General features: G+C 36.3%; 1 protein-coding gene across 2 annotated transcripts in view; it reads right to left on the bottom strand.

Annotated features, from left to right (window-relative positions):
- The window catches only part of adgra1b (adhesion G protein-coupled receptor A1b), a 129256-nt gene that overhangs the window by 104854 nt on the left and 6323 nt on the right, over window positions 1-18079 (bottom strand). The window contains exons 2-3 of one of the 2 annotated variants that reach the window (XM_088421881.1): window positions 10305-10376; window positions 2186-2257 (exon numbers count right to left, since the gene is read on the bottom strand). In XM_088421881.1, coding sequence (XP_088278007.1) covers window positions 2186-2257; window positions 10305-10376 — 144 coding nt within the window. The remainder of the gene's footprint in view (window positions 1-2185; window positions 2258-10304; window positions 10377-18079) is intronic. The other variant, XM_088421882.1, reaches the window with a different exon arrangement.

Genomic DNA, 18079 nt, shown 5'->3' with positions numbered 1-18079 from the left:
ACTGTGGAGGTGCCAAATGTTTGCTCGAGTTTAAAAGCTCACTTTGCATCGACATTATATGCTTGTGTTACATTAACAGAATATGTTCCGGTTATCGGCGGCTCGGTGACGCAGTGAATAGTACGTCCAACTCACAGTTAAAAGGACCCGAGTTCAAATCCACCTTGCTTCGGCCTTCCTGTGTGGAGTTTGCATGTTCTCCCCGAGCCCGTGTGGGTTCTCTCTTAGCATTACGGGTTCCTCCCACACTCCATAAACATGCACGGCAGGTGTATTCGACATTCTATTGGTGTATTGGTGTGATTGGGTGCATGAATGGTTGTTCGTCTCTGTGTGACCTGCAGTTGGTTGGCAACCAGTTCAGAATGTCCCCCGCCGAGTGCCCGAAGCAAGCTGGGATAGGCACTAGCAAGCCTGTGCGCAAACCCTCGTGAGGATAAGCGGCTATAGAAAATGGATGAATGGAAGAGCAACACTGTTCTTATTTTTTGTTTGTTCATGTATTTTTACCTTGTTATTACTCAATCAAAATGACCTACATTTTAAAATATATGAAAAAGGCTACACTGCAATAGGCAGGTGCAGAAACTGCACAGAAACTTCCAATCCTCCATCATGTGGTCTACTTTAATAGTGAACTACTACGGATGATTACTCACATTCTCTGTAGCTCTTCATCCACTGACTAACCTTGTTTAACCTTATACAGATGCTAAAACTCGTGAAAATGCAGAGAGGTTTGCACGTCTACGGATCTGTGCCCTCACGTTCCGTAATTAAAGACCAGCTTTACTGGAGCAGCTGTGGGAAAATAAGCACAGCACTCACATAATTACCGGTTGGGGAACACTTAAATTAACACTTTGCTTCTCCCTGAGTTGGGATACACACACCAAAATCAACATGACTAACACTATACTGCATGTGCCCTTGCCAGCCCCAAACTTCACAAAGCTATCAAAGTCTAATGTTGTCCCTCACTTGAAAGAGTAAATGTAGAGCAATGGCTAATTAAAATATTGTACCTGAATAAGAGTATTCAAAGCAATCGAAAAACTTTCAGCCAGTGCTCCGCTTTCACTTTCCGGGGGACTTGGCAAAATATAATTGAGAAGCACTGCCTCGACCCATGCCATTTCAGTTCTTTGAGTGTTTAAAACTAAAATAAAATAATTGTGAGTCAATACAATTCAATAACTCTCAGCCAAAAACATAATTAACTCGTTCAGTGACAATCATTTTCAGACCCTTTTTTGCCCCACCATGTTAAAAAAAATCAGAAAAATATACATGTACCTGATCAAATGTCATGGTTCCAATGTAAAAATATGTATTTGACATTAAATGAGTTAATTAAAACAAGAAAACACACACATACACACAAAATAGCAATAACATTTTTGCCTATGCTTACTCGGTGACAGCTGAAGGCTTGTGTATATGTATGAATTTCAAAAATGTACTATATATTAGTATATTATACTAATTGAATATATTATTACTATATTATTTACTAATCACATTAGTTTGATCTGTGATTCTCATATTCCTTTGAAACATTAAATATACTGCAATATCATGGACCGGGTAGGATCAATATGAACTGGGACATCTACTGAAATGTTTTGCCAAATCAAAGATGGATCAAACAAACCTGATAGGGATCCTTACTCATGCAAATTATTATTTAAAGCAAAAAAAAAAAAAAAGCAGGTGCAATTAGTAGAATGTTAGGGTTAGGGTCGTGTATGTCTAATACTCACAAGAGTATTTTTTTTCTCAGTCACAGGCTGGAGTTGGAAGGGATTTTCAATGAAATGTGCCATTCTATTGACTTTGATCCATTTTGAATGTTATCAGTTTGAATACTTTTGCACACCTACAAATCCTCAAATCAGGTCAATTTCTACATGAAAATATAAGGAAATTAAAAGTTAAAATGTTGCCCTTATCTTTTATTTATCATCTGATATTTTCAAATGTTTTCAGTCTCACTCAAAAATAGAGGACGGCTTCACACTGTTTTTATTTGAGTATATTTATATATATTTATATTTATATTTCAAGTATATTTGAGTTCATTTTGAAAATAGCACTAAATATTATTTCATTCTTGCAATCTCCAAAATCTAGATGAATTCACCTTTGTCTCTGAAGAAGACTAACTAGACTCCATGATACTTACAGTCTCCTCAAAGTCAGCAGACCACGGAAGGCCCAGGGCTCCACTGTGCTTATCAGATTATTCCTCAGATCCCTGAAGAGGACAAACAAGAATAAGTCAGAGACAAAAGTTAAGGCGGTGATGCAGAGGCTGTGAACAAATGCTTGCTATGGAAATGTGACTTGATTCAGCTCAAACATTTTCACTTTCTGACAGTACATAAAAAAACTATTTTGCATATATTGCAGTGCAATAGTCAACCATTAATCAAATTATTGCATTTACACTGTTATGTGTTGTGTATAAAACAAGTCACTAGTGGTTAATGCCTTATTTAGGAATTTTGTTTAGGTATTGTAGATTCAGTTATCACTCAGTGACTTTGTGAAGGTGGTATAGAAAATGGCAGATGGGTAAAATGCAAAATAAATAAATAAATACATAAAAATAATTAAGTAGAAAAATATTATGTAATAGACAATGCTATTATTTTGGTTTCAATCAAAAAAACGCTCGCTCATAAGTAGTAATCATTTCCCACTCCCTTAACATCCAGACCACATCCATTTGAAAAGAAATAACAATGGTGTGGTTTTATACAAGGACTCTGCATCAACCACTGGCACCCAAAAAAAAAAAACCTCCAATGTTAGCAAAATTCTCACCTCTGGTTTTCTCAGCTGGCCAAACAATGTTTCCTGAAACGTTTTCTTTGATGTTGTTTAAATAGCACTTTGCTCGAGTTTAATGAGACTCCAAATGTTTACAAGTGTGACAACCCAAACCTTTCATTTATTAGGTAAAAGTCACACAGGATCAGTGGTAGTCAGGCTAATTAGTGCCTCACCCAGTAATGCCTTATTTTCACACAGCTTGCTTACAATATTAACCTTTTACCTACTGACAAATGAAAAGAGAGGCCTTAAGAAGTGTATTTTAGAAGAAATCTCAAAATCCAAAAGTTCTGAAATTGGCATTTACGCAAAATTTCATCTGTTGACTTGTGAAAACATGTCAGAAGAGCTTCTATATTTGTTCAAAACACCCTCTCTGTATTATTTTGAATTTGCATCCTTTGGAGGTCGTTAAAATACTGCATACATTTGAAACCTGATTTATCCAGAATTAAACGACCATTCACAGATTTGTTCTTTGCACAGGAGAGTGGCGCTTATTTTATAGAAAAAGTACCAGAGCCGCATTCATCACATATAGTAGCCTCTTAGTCCAGTCAGGTCCATTGCGCTCATCTCTGTTCTAATCTAAATTGTCTTTGATCGTGTGCTACGTGCCACTAAAGAGCAATTGGGGGGTGCAGGCCCAGAAGTCATCCATTGTGCCTGCAGCACCTTCTTTCATCTTGACCTGTGTTACCAGCCCTCGGCTGCTTTGAATTAGCAGATAGTGCTTCTAGTTTTATGTGAACTGATTTACTTCAATTGCAAAGGTCAACTCACTGTGATTACTGAAATTTACTGTATATGGCTGATCAAGTTTAAATTTTATCCAGTTCAACATGTTCAAATCATCAGGATTTTTAAAACACCTTGATTTGATATTTTAAATGTGAACAAACAAGATATATCAAATTCAATTAAGAATTTCATATTACATGGTATTTATGAATCAAAATGCCAAGAAAAACGGTGTGTGCTCCCCTCAAAACTGACCTAAAAAAATTAATAAAATTAAAAGTGTACTACAGAGCCAAAAACATATTAGGCTCTTAAAGCAAGCAATAATAATAATCAACTGGATGCCACTGAAGTAGATGAAAGAGATCAGTTAAGCTTTCCTACTAGTACATATGGCAGCCAAAAGATCATTTCAGTCAGCCTGTAACTACTGCGCCAATTACACCAAATGCAGTCGTCAAAGGCAGCACTAATCAAAACACTGAAACGTGATCAAGAAAAAACAAGGTTAAGTGGATTACAGTGGGCCCATGGGTCTCAAATTGTGAGGTGACGTGAAGGTGGATGACTTTTGCACAGTCATCCGGATGTTTTTTGCCTGTTCATTTTCTTACAAATATTCATTTTCGGGCTGATTCAGCTGTCAGTTTACTATATGTCAATGGAAATTATATGAGACCCAGAATGAATCTGTAGCCTTAATCTGTGAAATAATGATGTTGTCCATGAATAACATTATGAAAGGACACAATGACAAACCGCTTACACAAAACTTCCTTATTGAAAAAAAAACTGAAGAACGAAAGAAAGTTTGAGATACGCTTACGTTATGGGGTCCCCATTTAATCCCCATCTAAGGAGCCTTTCTTTTCCACCTGAGCTAAACACAAGAACCATTTTATAGACTGCAATTTGAAAAACCAGTGCAGTAAAGAATTTCTGTGTATGGAAGATTTTGAAGGACGATCCTGTTCAAAACTCTAAATACAGTTGTGAATTAGAATGCTTGTCAGCCTTATTCTCAGGAGCCTCCACACTTCATCAACTTGTGACAGCTTTCATGCTGCCTTTACTGGTCTTAATCCGTGCTATGTCGAGCAAAAAAAGAAAAAGCACAAAAATGTACACCATGGATTCATATGTATCACGGAAGGTGACCGGAGTCAATGACCTATTTGCATGATTTTTAAAGCCAAGTTGATCCAGTAAAACCAGTCGTACATATGGCTTTATTAAAAATAATAATAATAATATTAATAACAATATTAATTTTATGTTTTTACACAAAAAGGGTTCAGTGAATCTTGTGGAGGTCCATACCTACAACTATATTATGAAACACTGTTATAAAGGATGAAGTCAGTGAACTGGGACACAGCTAATTTGACAGATTCCTTTTTGGATCAATAAGAGTACCACACATATATGAAAACACAATGCCCAAGTGCATTAACCTGGCAACACCCGATGCAAAAAAAAACAAAAAAAAAAAACAGACGGCATCCCTAATAATTGTGTTTTGGCTCAATTAATATGTATTCAGGTACTCATGCAATTATCCAGATACTATTTTACAGTATTTGCAAAAAGTCAAGTTCTACATGAAATAGGCAAACAAAAGTGAAATCCGCACCAGGGACTTGGGCACTCATCCAAATGGAAAGTGACACCATATGATGTATGTGATTGTCCACACACTTAATGAAATGAGACGACAGAGTGCACTCATTTCTATCACACTAACATCAGGGTGACTCAAATGGAGGAGCTTGGATATGTCTGATAATTTGTTTCCACCAAATAGGACAATGGGCTCTATATTTGTAAACAGCACATGAGTGTTTGGGTGAATCTTGATTTTCGGGTCTAGCTGTTGTAGAGAAATTATGTTTACTCTTTCTTTCCCAAAAAATATTGTTGTTTTTCTTCCTAATGGTGGTTTTGCATTCCTCACTCAACCAATCAATTTACCTGTACATACAATTAATTCACAGCATGGGTCTCCAAGCTTTTTGAAGCTGAGAAAAAATATTGGGTTCTAATTGAATCCCAATGGGTAGAGTTTGTCAATTTAGCAGTTTGATCCACAGTTTAGACATGAAAAAAAAACTGCTCACCTCAGACAACTTTTTAATAAGGTCATATACCTACCTGTACTGTGCTTTGCTAACATCAGCCAATTCTTTGTACCTCTAAAACAAAAAGTTTTGATTACGCTCCAAAAACGGCATGTTTGTTTAACCAATGACATTGCACTGTCAAGGAGAGCCATAGCTGATATTCAATCACTGTAAAAATGAGAAAAAGAGGCAGAATTAAAAAAAAGTAAGCATACACTCATTCTTGTTTGTACGATTCCTTTAAGATGGACAATGTCACTCTTGTTAAAACCAGTGTGTAATTCAATCAAAAATGTGTCTGAGGCATACATCAGGGCAGTTGTCAAACTATGGATGTACCTGTAGCTTAACTAATGTGAGCTCGTAAACATACAGAGTGTGAGCAGTGTTTTATTACCTATTATATAGCCTCTGCACCATGGGCCCCCAGTGCCAAAGTTAATGGTCATCATCTTTAGGGTTAATTCACATAGATTTGAGGGACTGTGATTTTTATTTGAGTACTTTTTGCCAACACAGCTCAGAGACATTTACTCTGGTCGCGTCCCTTAATTAGAAACTGCTCGCACCACCACACTTGCTGTAAAAATAACCTTTTGAAAATGCATTACGGTCCTGTAGCTATAGCTATCGGGTTGGTTATTAAGGCATCACTAAGCATTAGTTGACTGCATGAGTGTGGTTTGAAAAATATTACACTTCTTTAAAAAATAAGAAAAAAATATTATGTAATATTCAATATCTCTGAGCAGCCACAAAACATTTCCGAGGAAGTTGACGAGAGACTAAATTAATACATCTAGTCAGTTGTAGTTGTAACCCAACAGTACAAAGCAATTGGTTAAGGAAAGTGTGAGAAAGATTCCCCTGAGGGGTACAGCTGATGCAAAAGGCCATTCATCCATTCATCCATTGATAACACTTCTTATCCAAGGCCACGGCAGCAGCTGCTTTAGCAGGGAAGCCCAGCCTACATCTCTCACAATCATTTTCTCTGTCCATCTTGTTTAATTATAATAATGTCGGGTTTCATGTACGAAAATAGAAAAAAAAGAAACGTGACTCTGCCATTCATTTAGCCAAATGTTCAATTTTGAATAGTATTTACAGAAACGTATTCATGACGTAGAAAGGTAGTAGATAGAAGTAAAAATGAAGGAGAATCACCTTCACAAAAATGCTTCACTGGCACTCAAACAATGAGGTTTGTGTGGTGGGAACCCATGATGAAACAGTAAAACTAACTGACCAGGAAACAGTGACAAGCTTTGTTCCTGCTTTGCTACCATGGGACCCACTGTCAGCAACAGCTTGGGTCCATATTAGAAGGAGAAAAATTGGAGGAGGGGGGGGATCAGCTCATTATATAATACACAGAGACCCTTTATTAATACGGGTGATTCTGCCATTCGGGCTGTAAAATAATTATCAGTTCAGATTGAACATGAAATGATAACATTTTCTGTTGATTAATTAAACTTTGCTGATCCTTCGAATTGGTGGAAATCTCTTCGTAGCGTCTCGAAAACTGCCTTATGAACAAAGACAAAAAAAAATGGTAATTGTATCAGTCTGATAGACTCCTGTACATTATGAGCCTTAGGATTGTGCCATTAGGCGCACTGAAGCACATTATCCTGAACATGCATCAGGTGATTTAATAAAACAGCAGCTTTCACAGTAACCCTGAATGGATTTGTGTATACAGTCTGGCAAAAGTAACACCAACGGACTAAAAAGCAGAAGATATCTAAAAATATGTGCCTACTCTCTCCACTAAATACTGGTAAGCACATCTCTTAAAAAAAATAAATTCACCACCTACTGGAGATTAATTGACATTTTATGAAGCATAAAAAATATATCACTGTCAACAAAGTTCTATTTAATTCCTGTGATAGCTAACTTTTGTGTGAGTCCCTGACACAAAGACAGAGAGTTGCTTGACGGCTCATTGGAAAAAAAAAATGCTTTCTCCATTTGCAAGTCGACCTCATGCAAAAGTCGACCTCCCCCTCCTTTTTTTTTTTTTTTTTACTTCATTCTGGGTGAATTTTACAAAAACGTAAATTTAAGCTTCATTATTGACAACGAGGCAATAAGATGGTGCTTTGTCATTTTAAGCCTTGTAAATGACATGGTATTACATATTTTGCATCCGAGTTAATGTTATTCAAACAGAGAAATGTGGAGAAAATTGGTCTGATTTTGAGTTATGCTATATAAGTCGACCCCCCCCAATAAAAAACTCAAAATACAGTAATTTGCAAAGTCAAGTTTACATACCGCTTGTTTAAAAAAAGTGCCATAAATAGACATGCTTGACCAAACATAATGAATAATCGTGATTAATAATCATGATTTCAATATTGACCAAAATAATCGTGATTATTATTTCAGACGTAATCGTGCAGCCCTCGGTATGAGATCAAATCAAATGTATCCTCATCCTTAGCTTATGTGTCCATGAAAGCAAGTAAGATAGAAGTAGATACATTATAGTGATTACGTTATTCAACTGAAAAACATGCAAAGAGCCGTGATGGCATTCAATTGAAACAGTATCATAATTTTCTCAATGCTTATCACCCCATGTCTGTCTGCTATTCAGAATTCCAAGCAATCTGAGGCCACAATGGCAAGATGAATGGTGCAATCACACACATGCAATATTAAACCTGTCGATCCACTGCCAATTTCTTCTGATCCTGTCATGTAGCCAGCCAAGCACATGAGTCCAATGTGCCAGACCAAAGAACAGTTGGCAGTCACTTTCAGTTCATTGAATGTACCTGGCCTAGCATCAAGTGCATTGACAAATCTATCCAAATGTTCCATACGGCCAAATATGAGCAAAATCCCCAGAAAAAACCCACTGTTCTCTGTGGTGTTATCTAGAACTAACACTGTTTAAGGAATATTAGATGCATTTGTCGTTCTTCGTATTCCCTGTTTTTTTTTTCTCTATTCGGTATCGATTTTTTTGTAAACAATTGATTGGCATATTTTTCTTTTTTTATGACTGGTGAGTATCATCCCTGCACTACTCTGCACAGCACTCTACACCAAACAACATCTCCAAAAAACAATGGAGAGTGCGGACGATTATTGTACCCTGGTGCTTTGATCATGGCTGTTTTGCAATATTGCGTCAACCGGAAGATGATGTTGGTTTCAAGTCATCAAAGGAAGGTTGTAAAAGTCAGATGTTTCATTCATTTCCGCTGTTAATGGTGGCTGTTTTCCCTATTTAGGTTTCTGTGCCGCATATTTAAATCTGTCTCAGACCAATCAATGGCCTTCAAAATATTTACTTCATGCTTTGTGAATGGGCTACTTTTTTGAGAATCATAATGTAATGGCTAACCGAAAAAGCAAGTAGTAGAGTGGAGCCAGATGGATTTTTAAAGTAAGGTAGTAAAGTAAGGTAGATAATGTCAGACGAAGATAAAGCAAGTTACATTTCAAGTGTAATTCATCTTAAGTCAAAAATTGGTCAGTCATTTTTATCTAAAAAAAAAAAAACATTGTGAAATCGAATCATTTATGTACTAAAGGGATTATGTGTAATTTTTTTGCAATGTGCCCGTGCTAGCTTTAGAGGCATGACAGTAAACACATCAATACACACTCCTCCTCCGACTGCTAGCTATAATGGACATGACAACCTCCGGAGGAGTGCTATCCCCATGTAATATAATCTAATGATAACTAGACCTACGATTATACTAAAAATATATTGTTGAGCGTTAAAAACACATTTATTTGCACGTTTTTTTAAATTCATAATCATTTAATGTATTAGTTTTTAATGAAAAAAAACTCTAAATCTTACACACTGTTCCTTTAAGGAACTACTATATTTTCTAATTCTTAGCACTGCCATATATACAAAAATCCAAAGCAAAACATAAATCAACCGACCGCTCTCGCTTTCTTATTACTCCAGGGCACAATAATGCCAAAAAAATAAAAGGCCTTTGCCTTCCTTCCGTCCACTCTCTTAGTTAACAAATTATCCATCTGTCCATTTCCTTTGGTCGCTTATCCATGGTCGCAATTTCGAATGTCCAATATACCTACCATGCATGATTTTGGAATGAGGGAGGAAACCAGAGCGCCCAGACAAGACCCATCTAGTCCCCCGTAATCTGCAAATATTACCATTCAACCAGGTGGAGAGGCAATTCTTGGGGGCTACACAGAGGTGGAAGCAATCAATTGCATATTTCAGGGGCCATGCCTGAGTGGCAGCATGGTCACCATAGATCTCATCATCAGGATGAGCTGTTGAAGCCTCTTGGTTCTTTACATAAAGTGCTCTATTCGTTGACAAGGTTTGCACACTGTCAAAGCTACCACATTCTGAACTATATTACACCTTTGTATGATGCTTTATATTATTTACTTTAAGACATTTACTGTAGCTATTGAGGTTAAGCACTGGAGCTGAAAGGTGAAAACTACTGGCAATCCTCCTGCAACTTGCTCTTCTAATTCTCACTATGTCTTCCTTTTGGCTCTCTATAGCTTCAGTACAATGACAGCTATATTGGGACTTAGGGGAGGACAAAACAATAAAGTGAGCTTGATTTAAGTACTTACAGTTTTTCCAGAGCTGTCAAGCCAAAGAAGGAGCCATTCCTCAGCACAGTGATCTTGTTGTTACACAGATTTCTGTTCAAGGGCAAACTATGATTAGAAATGAGGTGAGCGAACACAGTGTACAAGTATGATTGTGTTACAAAACTACATATGCATGGAGGATTAAAAAAATATGAAACATCTTTGTAGAGTGTATATGTTGAAAACAGATGCTCATTTAGCGTCTTCATCCAGAAGACATGTCTGTGCTGTTTAGGAAAAATAATAGAAGACAATGGGTAATTATGCAGAAACTATTGAGGATATTACAGTAAAGTATTTCTAACTAATAAGTCAATGCTGTAATTTTGGCCTGAAATGGTACAAAAGGAACAACATTATATGCCAAGAAATAGTATCTGGGCGAAAATGACTAGTGTATACCTTTCACCTTATCAAAAGTGTTCCTGCACATGGTCATGAGTGTTGTTGTTGTTTTGGCATCACTATGTTTGGCTAAAACGGCTTATTCAGCACAATGGAGAGAGTTCTTCTGGAAAAAGCTTCTTGGATTTTGTAGACACTGCACTAACTAACTCATCTGCATGCTTAAGGCAGTGTGGATGCACCCAGGCAAATGGCGCAAATCAATTTCACATATTTTGGTCTTGCTCAGTGTACATTTTTGGGAGGTCAATCAGATTTTCCAATGGCTATACCCCACGGGATTTGCATTTACTGTAGCTTTGGTACTTAATATTGCAATTACGGATTTTACAACTACTGATAAATATAATTTTAACTTCCTATTACTGCCTGTAGGAAAGACATTACAAGGAAGTGTCTCTAATTAGAATTGATAGATGTAATAGATTACTGGAATGGCATTGTAATAAAATCGGAAAAACTGACAAGATATGTCAACGGTGTGAGGCATCAAAGTGGCCATCATATTAGTCATAAAATTTATTTGTAAAATTGTGTAACGGTTAAGTATAAAATCCATGAGCTTTGGCTTGAGGATAGAACGGCAAGTAGAAAATGAACTTTTTCACATAGCCACTTCCAATATGGCTGAAATGTCAATAGTTTGCCACTGTCACAATTTGGATTGTAAATGGCATAGATGGTGAAAGGTGCTATAGACTTGATTTTGATAGTAGATCAAAATCAAGTAAAGAGATTCCGCAGAGTAATGGTTTGTGGAATCATTAAGATAACTAGTCTATTACTTGAGCGGTAAAAGTAGTGTTAAGACTTTTTCATCATTTGTGCACTGTGTGTGCGACTGTCTGTGTCAGCAATCAACAATATAAATATTTTGTTCAGTCATTAGAGTACATAACACAAAACACATACCTGGATGTATTAAGACAAAAGCAGTACCATAGTTCCAGTTTCTGGGCTTAACATATTGTCCAACAAATTGAAACTATTACTTTGACATTTGTATTATATTGAAAATGTTTTATGAGCAGCTGACTAAAATAACACGTCGGCAAGGTATGGCAGGTACATTTCTAGAATAAATCACACAAGCTACTGAAAGTCCTTTTCACAAGGTGCTATGACAAGACGATTTCTATAAATGTCAATCATTTTTTTTTATTTAAGTATCATATAGAAGATAGAAAAAAAAATATTTTTAAGTATTTCAGCAACCGTTACAATGTTTGAATTATTGTTTTTTTTTTTTTTTTTATCATGCAAAACACTTCCTTTTTCTTATCTTACAAGCAGTATCATTGTAATCAAATGCCTGAACTTCAGCGAGATGTCAGACAACTGGCTGAAAAGAAAAATCACTTAAATGTTCAACTCAACATTTTGATCCTCAGGGTTGGTTTTGTAGGTCGAGTTTATTGTTTCTGATTCACTCAGATTAAACACATACAAATTTAACTCAGGCCCATCTTGCACCACTGCAGATTGCTGATGATTTATAGGATACTTACAGTATTCTGCTTCCCTAGATTGATCTCAATTTAAACACTCATTTAATGGTGTTTCTGGATTTCCTATCTGTTAAATATTGATTAAGCTTTCAAGGTCTTTTATCATCGCTGCGTTGCCGCTTCACCCTTTGGAAAATTCACACAATCCTATGTATACTCATACTGATGATCAAGAAAAAAATGTTCATAGCCTCACCAAATCTAATGTTAAAAAGTTGATGTGTGAAAATGACACAGGAAAGTGGGAAATGTGTTGAGTTGTTTTGGGGTTGAGGCCAAATAACCACTTTGCTCCAATTTCATCTGTTTAAGATGCTAAACTTCCTCAGATTTTAAAGTCAAATCTCAGATAATTTTCCTACTCTCCTGTGGTCATTTAACACTTCCAGAAAGTTTCAGGTCAATATTTTTTTCTTAAGGTACTGGGTTGCTATGAACATTTGAGAGATGAATGTGCCAAATAGTTCAATGCGTTTTTACGTCAAAGGGTTATGGTTAGGGTTAGGGTTTCAACTTGGCAACAATCAAAGTGCTGCAACCTTGTCAAATGTATGATCACACAAACGGACACAAGCACCTCCCTCTTTGGGCTACTATCATATTAAATAGTGATAACTATGTATTAAATACCATTTTAAAGGGACATTTTTTTCAGCAACATAACCCTAGACAGACAGATAGATAGATGGGTATGTATTATTTTTATGACAATAATGTTTACTGCCTGTGCAAGGGAAGGATCAGATATTATTTTCTTAGGAGGTTCAGATCGCTCATGTGCGGCAAGATGCTTAGTCTACTAATTTACCTAGTCTTGTGTGTTATATCAGATTACATTTGAATTTCAAATTGATTAGAACTGTAGACGATATAACTTACACTGGAGCATAGAGATGTTTACTGGATGTCATGATTTGTGTAGATTTAATCAGTAATTATTATTGTAGAGAGGAGTGAGAAAAATCACTAATAATTAATGCATATTTATAGAAGAGTTTCATGAGTTGTGAGTTAAGCATCCTGCAGTTGGGATAAAATGATCAGAACGAAAATAGTTGACTGTTTCTGGAACTTTTGTTAGGCTATACCTCCCAATCGTATTAGTGAGAAATTTCTGAACTCAATTGCAAACAGCAAGCTGGGTCAAGTCAAAGAGAGCCAAAAGTCAGAAAGCAACAGTTTATATGTTTTCATTATAGTAGATCCCAACATCAATATCCTACTGTGGCCATGTCACTTCAGTTTTATTTTCGCACAAAGCTCTCTGACTTAAGACGTTTTAAGCCAATAAATGCTGGCATGAATTGGAATGGACATTGTTTGAAGGTGCTGATAGGGTCAGTTTCCCAATTTGTTATATATTTACTGAAAATGAAAACTGAAAATGATTTGTGTGTGTGTCTGTTTGTGTGTGTGGGGCAGGAGTGGTCTTAAGAAAACAGCAATCCTACTGAGAGTCACATTTGGATGTTGTGAGATCATGAGATAGATTGTTCTGTCACTGGGTTTTGTTCTTCCAATTCCCCGGAAACACGCACCTCCCTCCTCATAGGGACAGGCAGGCTCTGTTTGAACAAACTCAAGCGTGTCATGTGTTATGTGTGTGTGTTTGTATGTATGTATGTATGTATGTATGTGTCTGTCGACGAGCCGGCCCCTACGTGCCTACACTCAGGCATCTGCTTAATGTCCAGCAAATGAGTGGAATAACATAATTGATCATTATGTAAACAGACTCACTTCTGGGTATTTGTCCAGCTCATTATTTACATTGTCTATCATGTTCTCTGTGGATAAACTGCAAAGAAAAATAAAAAGCTAGAGCAGTTAAGAAATGCATTGACCACAGCTAAGGAGTGTATAAACTATGCTTCCCAAAAACAGAAAAAAATAATAATATCAAGTGAGATATAAGTGATTAACAGAACATTTAAATTCTTCTCCTTTAGATGGCTGATGAAGAAAAAAAATGTTCGTCTTTTGCCATTTATATACAGGAGATTGTCGATTTGGGAGTAAATTGAGATGAGATCATAGCTTTTCTGTTCTATTTTTGAGAAAATTTGGTGGTGCGCCATGAGAATTTTTTTCTTTTGAATGGGTGTTTTGTTTAGGTAAAAGTCAGGAAACTGCTTAGCATTATCATGCTGACATCGGCATGATAATGTAGAGTGCTGCAAATAATGTTCATTTTAATGTCTATCAAGCCATCTAAATGGGAGTTTTAAAGAGACAAGTGATGTCTATGTCAATTCTTCATTTTAACAGGAGCTCAGGCTTTCTATTTGTCTTCCCTACAGCTGGAAGACACACTGTGTGGTCTGACTGAAATGTAGCTAATCTAGAAGAGAGCCTGGCGGCCATGCACCAGAGATACCCAGCTGTATTATTACACAAGAGCAGAAACCAAAATAGCAACCGACACCATCCACATCAACAATCATAAGGAGGAGAGATCACAATGTTAACTACTACAAATATTTAAATCCGCTGGTTTCAAGGTTGTGAGACACTTTTCCTCAACTAGCCAAATGATGTGTTATTCTAGAAGATCGAGTTGAACAGCACAGCCAAGGATAACAACATATTTTATTACAACCAACAGTGACCTTCGGTTGGAAACTTGACATTGCTTCAGGGGTTAACTATGAAAAGTATATATTGCCAGACTCTCACAGTCTACATGACAGTGAGGCACATCTGCCTGGGATGCAACCCATCAAAACGAAGGACATTCCCAAGTTGTTTATTCAAGTGGTAGAGAATGAGGCAATGGGGAATTAAGAAGAATAAGGTGACTTCTTTTTGACTGATTAACCTCGTTCTGCCTTGCTTCGCAAAGGCATTTCCCTCTGGCTTTGGAAATTTGAATCTTTCTCAAGTAGAGGAATCTTTGCAAGTGAATTTGATTTGCTTGTTGCACCTGATGTATAGGTAACATACAACTAGGAATGAACCGATAATGGGCATAGCGGGTATTTTGATTTCATGGAGGATTCAAAATGTTCTTTACATTTGAAGGACAAATGAATGTTTGTCAGTTTATAAGTGCTTTGCAAATGGCTGGCATCCACTCCAGTATGTACCCCACCACTCACTTTGTCTGAATGTATTAAAATCATATTACAATGTAAAAAGCAGTTTTAAAGGTCAGTAAGTAATGTACTTTTTCTGAATGTACCTGAAGTTTATACTCCATGTGATTGTGTTAGTGTTATGGGCCAGTTGTTCTGGTGAGCATTTTGTAATTTGTTTCATTGTTTTATATACTGTACGTGTCACTGGCAGCAAACCACGAGTCATTGATTGGGGGAGGAGGGGGATCTTTTTAAGGACACCTATGTATTGCATCTGAATTGTGTACTTTCATGCCAATAAATTAAATGATATTAATGTATTTCAAAGAAGCCACTTTTAATTCTGTTCTAATATATTCAACCAATATATTGTACAATTAGCCAAAGAAAAATAGAAAGGAATAAATTTGGAGGCATATAAATTATTTAGACCTACTGAGCATGGATGTTTAAAGTGCACTCCATAGAGCACAATTATTGTCTGTACTCAGCCAAGTATGCTTATTGAAGGTGCACCAAGAGACAATATTCTATGCCGCATCACTTTCAATACAGATCTTCCTGGTTGTGTCATTGTCTGTTTATTACCACCCTCCTAAGAGACTCGGAATGCAGCAATGTGGGATCTTCTTTTGTAATGCTAGCACTTTCTCTCCCTCTCTCCTTCTCTCACTCCATCTCTCGATGGTCTAATTAACATAGCTATTGTGCATTTAATTGGTGGGTGATGGACATATATATTCCTTTCCTTCAGCGTTAAAAATAAACATGTTCTATTTTTTGGAAAGATTCAAAAAAAAAAAACTGAAGAATCGATGGTTATTTACACATTTTAATAGGTTAAAGATAACTGCAACATGAAACAATTGTGAGTTTCCAAAAGATTGCATATTCCAATTAAAGTTCATGTTATTTCCGAAAATAATCATGCAATGCGGAACATTATAACAAAACATAATGAATCAATTCTTTTTTTTTTTTTTCATTTTGAATACGAATCAAATTGTTGCTAAGAATATGATTATCCGCTTAACATTACAATTACTGTAGGTTGTGCTATGGTAACAGATAGGCACCAGATGGGGGCTTAATATGATGGCCAGATTTTAGGTCCTGGTTGTGCTGTGGGGCCGAATGTTATTTTTGGAGAAAAAGGTAATAAAGATTGTTTGAAAAAAAACAAAAACAAAAAAAAAAAACATTGTATCAGTACAAGAATACGGCCCAACAGCAAAGATATGCCTTAGTTCAAAAAAACAGCAAGAGACAAAAATAGGCAGCATTCAGTGTATGTAACGACATACTGTATATATATATATATATATATATATATATATATATATATATATATATATATATACACACAACATATAAAGTCCTATATAATACATATTTATAGGCATTCCTATCAGAATTTAGCTTTCAAAATGACCAAACTGGAGGTTGAGGAGCATCCTAATTACATCCTAAGTGATTATTTACCACCTCAGTAGTTCCTTTGTACTTAAAGCTAGGAAATGTATAAGCTGCTTACGCAAACTTTAGTAGTAAAACTAAAATACAGAAGAAGGGAGTAGGCCTTTTTGCTGAGTATTTTGGATGTCAAGAATGGTGTTACTTCATTCATGATTTTGCAAAGCGGCAGCCCAATTTATTGCTGTCTCCTCTAGCCTGAGGCACAAACATCTCAATCTAGAAATGGTCATGGTCTGGAACAAAACAAATAAGACAGACCTGCCTATTCTCTGAAGGATGCACAAATTTGCCGCTATGGTCTGGAATTGGCTTTGACCCACTATCAGTCTAACCTTTTGGAGGCAATGACGTGTTCACATTTTAACATTTTCTCTTTTTAAAAGAGATTAATCACCTTGAACATTGAATTTCTCACATGAGAACAAAAAGACCAATACGTATAGTAGTGAGTTGTGAAGCAGATTTCATCCATTGAGTCAGCTTCTCAGGCAATGAAGGACAACACTAGGAAAGCCAAGAATATATTGGATGTCGGGCTTGACAGTTCAACATAGACATTTAAGTGATTAAAAAATGAATTAAAGTGATGAACAAAAATATTGGCCCTGTACACAGTCGCATGGCTTTCTGCAATAAAATGGATAGAAGAATACAGAAAAACGGACCGAAGAATACTGACAGAGGCATTGTGTATATGTCAATGAAATATTCATTGAAACTACTCAGAAGTCTGAAGGGCACAAACAGCATCTTTGCAGAGCAACAGAGTGCTCCCACAGAGCAACAGAGAAAGTAAAATGAGATAAGAAAGAGAATATGCAAAACTGTATTTGTAGAATGCAATAACAAGATGAAAGAAGGCAGACATCTATTTAAGGTAACACAATCATTAAAAAGGCTTCTGCAATGCTTGTTAAAACCCCACAATCAACCACTTTTGATTATGATAAAGACAGTATCATAATTGGTCCACTTATGGTTTAAAGGAGATATTATAAATCATTTTTACAATTTAAAGGTTGTCAGGTGTCTTAGTAGCATGTTTTTTTTTTTTGCATCCATGTGCCAAGTGACACTGTTTGAAACATGATTATTAGACTTCCACAGAAACTTATTTTTTGTAGAACTCATCCGATTTTCAGCAATTTTAGTGCGCTGGGGAAGTGGCCATTCCAACCAAATTCAGAATTCTGACAGACTGTTACTTTGTTAAAAAAAAAAAAACAAGCTTGTCATATTGCTTATGCAAGTAAGCCAAGATGAGCTAACCGAGCCCCTATAATACTAA

This window comes from Hippichthys cyanospilos, chromosome 8, assembly GCF_059441005.1.
Source record: "Hippichthys cyanospilos isolate Australia breed blue-spotted pipefish chromosome 8, RoL_Hcya_1.0, whole genome shotgun sequence".
In the NCBI taxonomy this organism is placed as follows: domain Eukaryota; kingdom Metazoa; phylum Chordata; class Actinopteri; order Syngnathiformes; family Syngnathidae; genus Hippichthys; species Hippichthys cyanospilos.
This window is presented reverse-complemented; position numbering and strand designations above follow the sequence as displayed.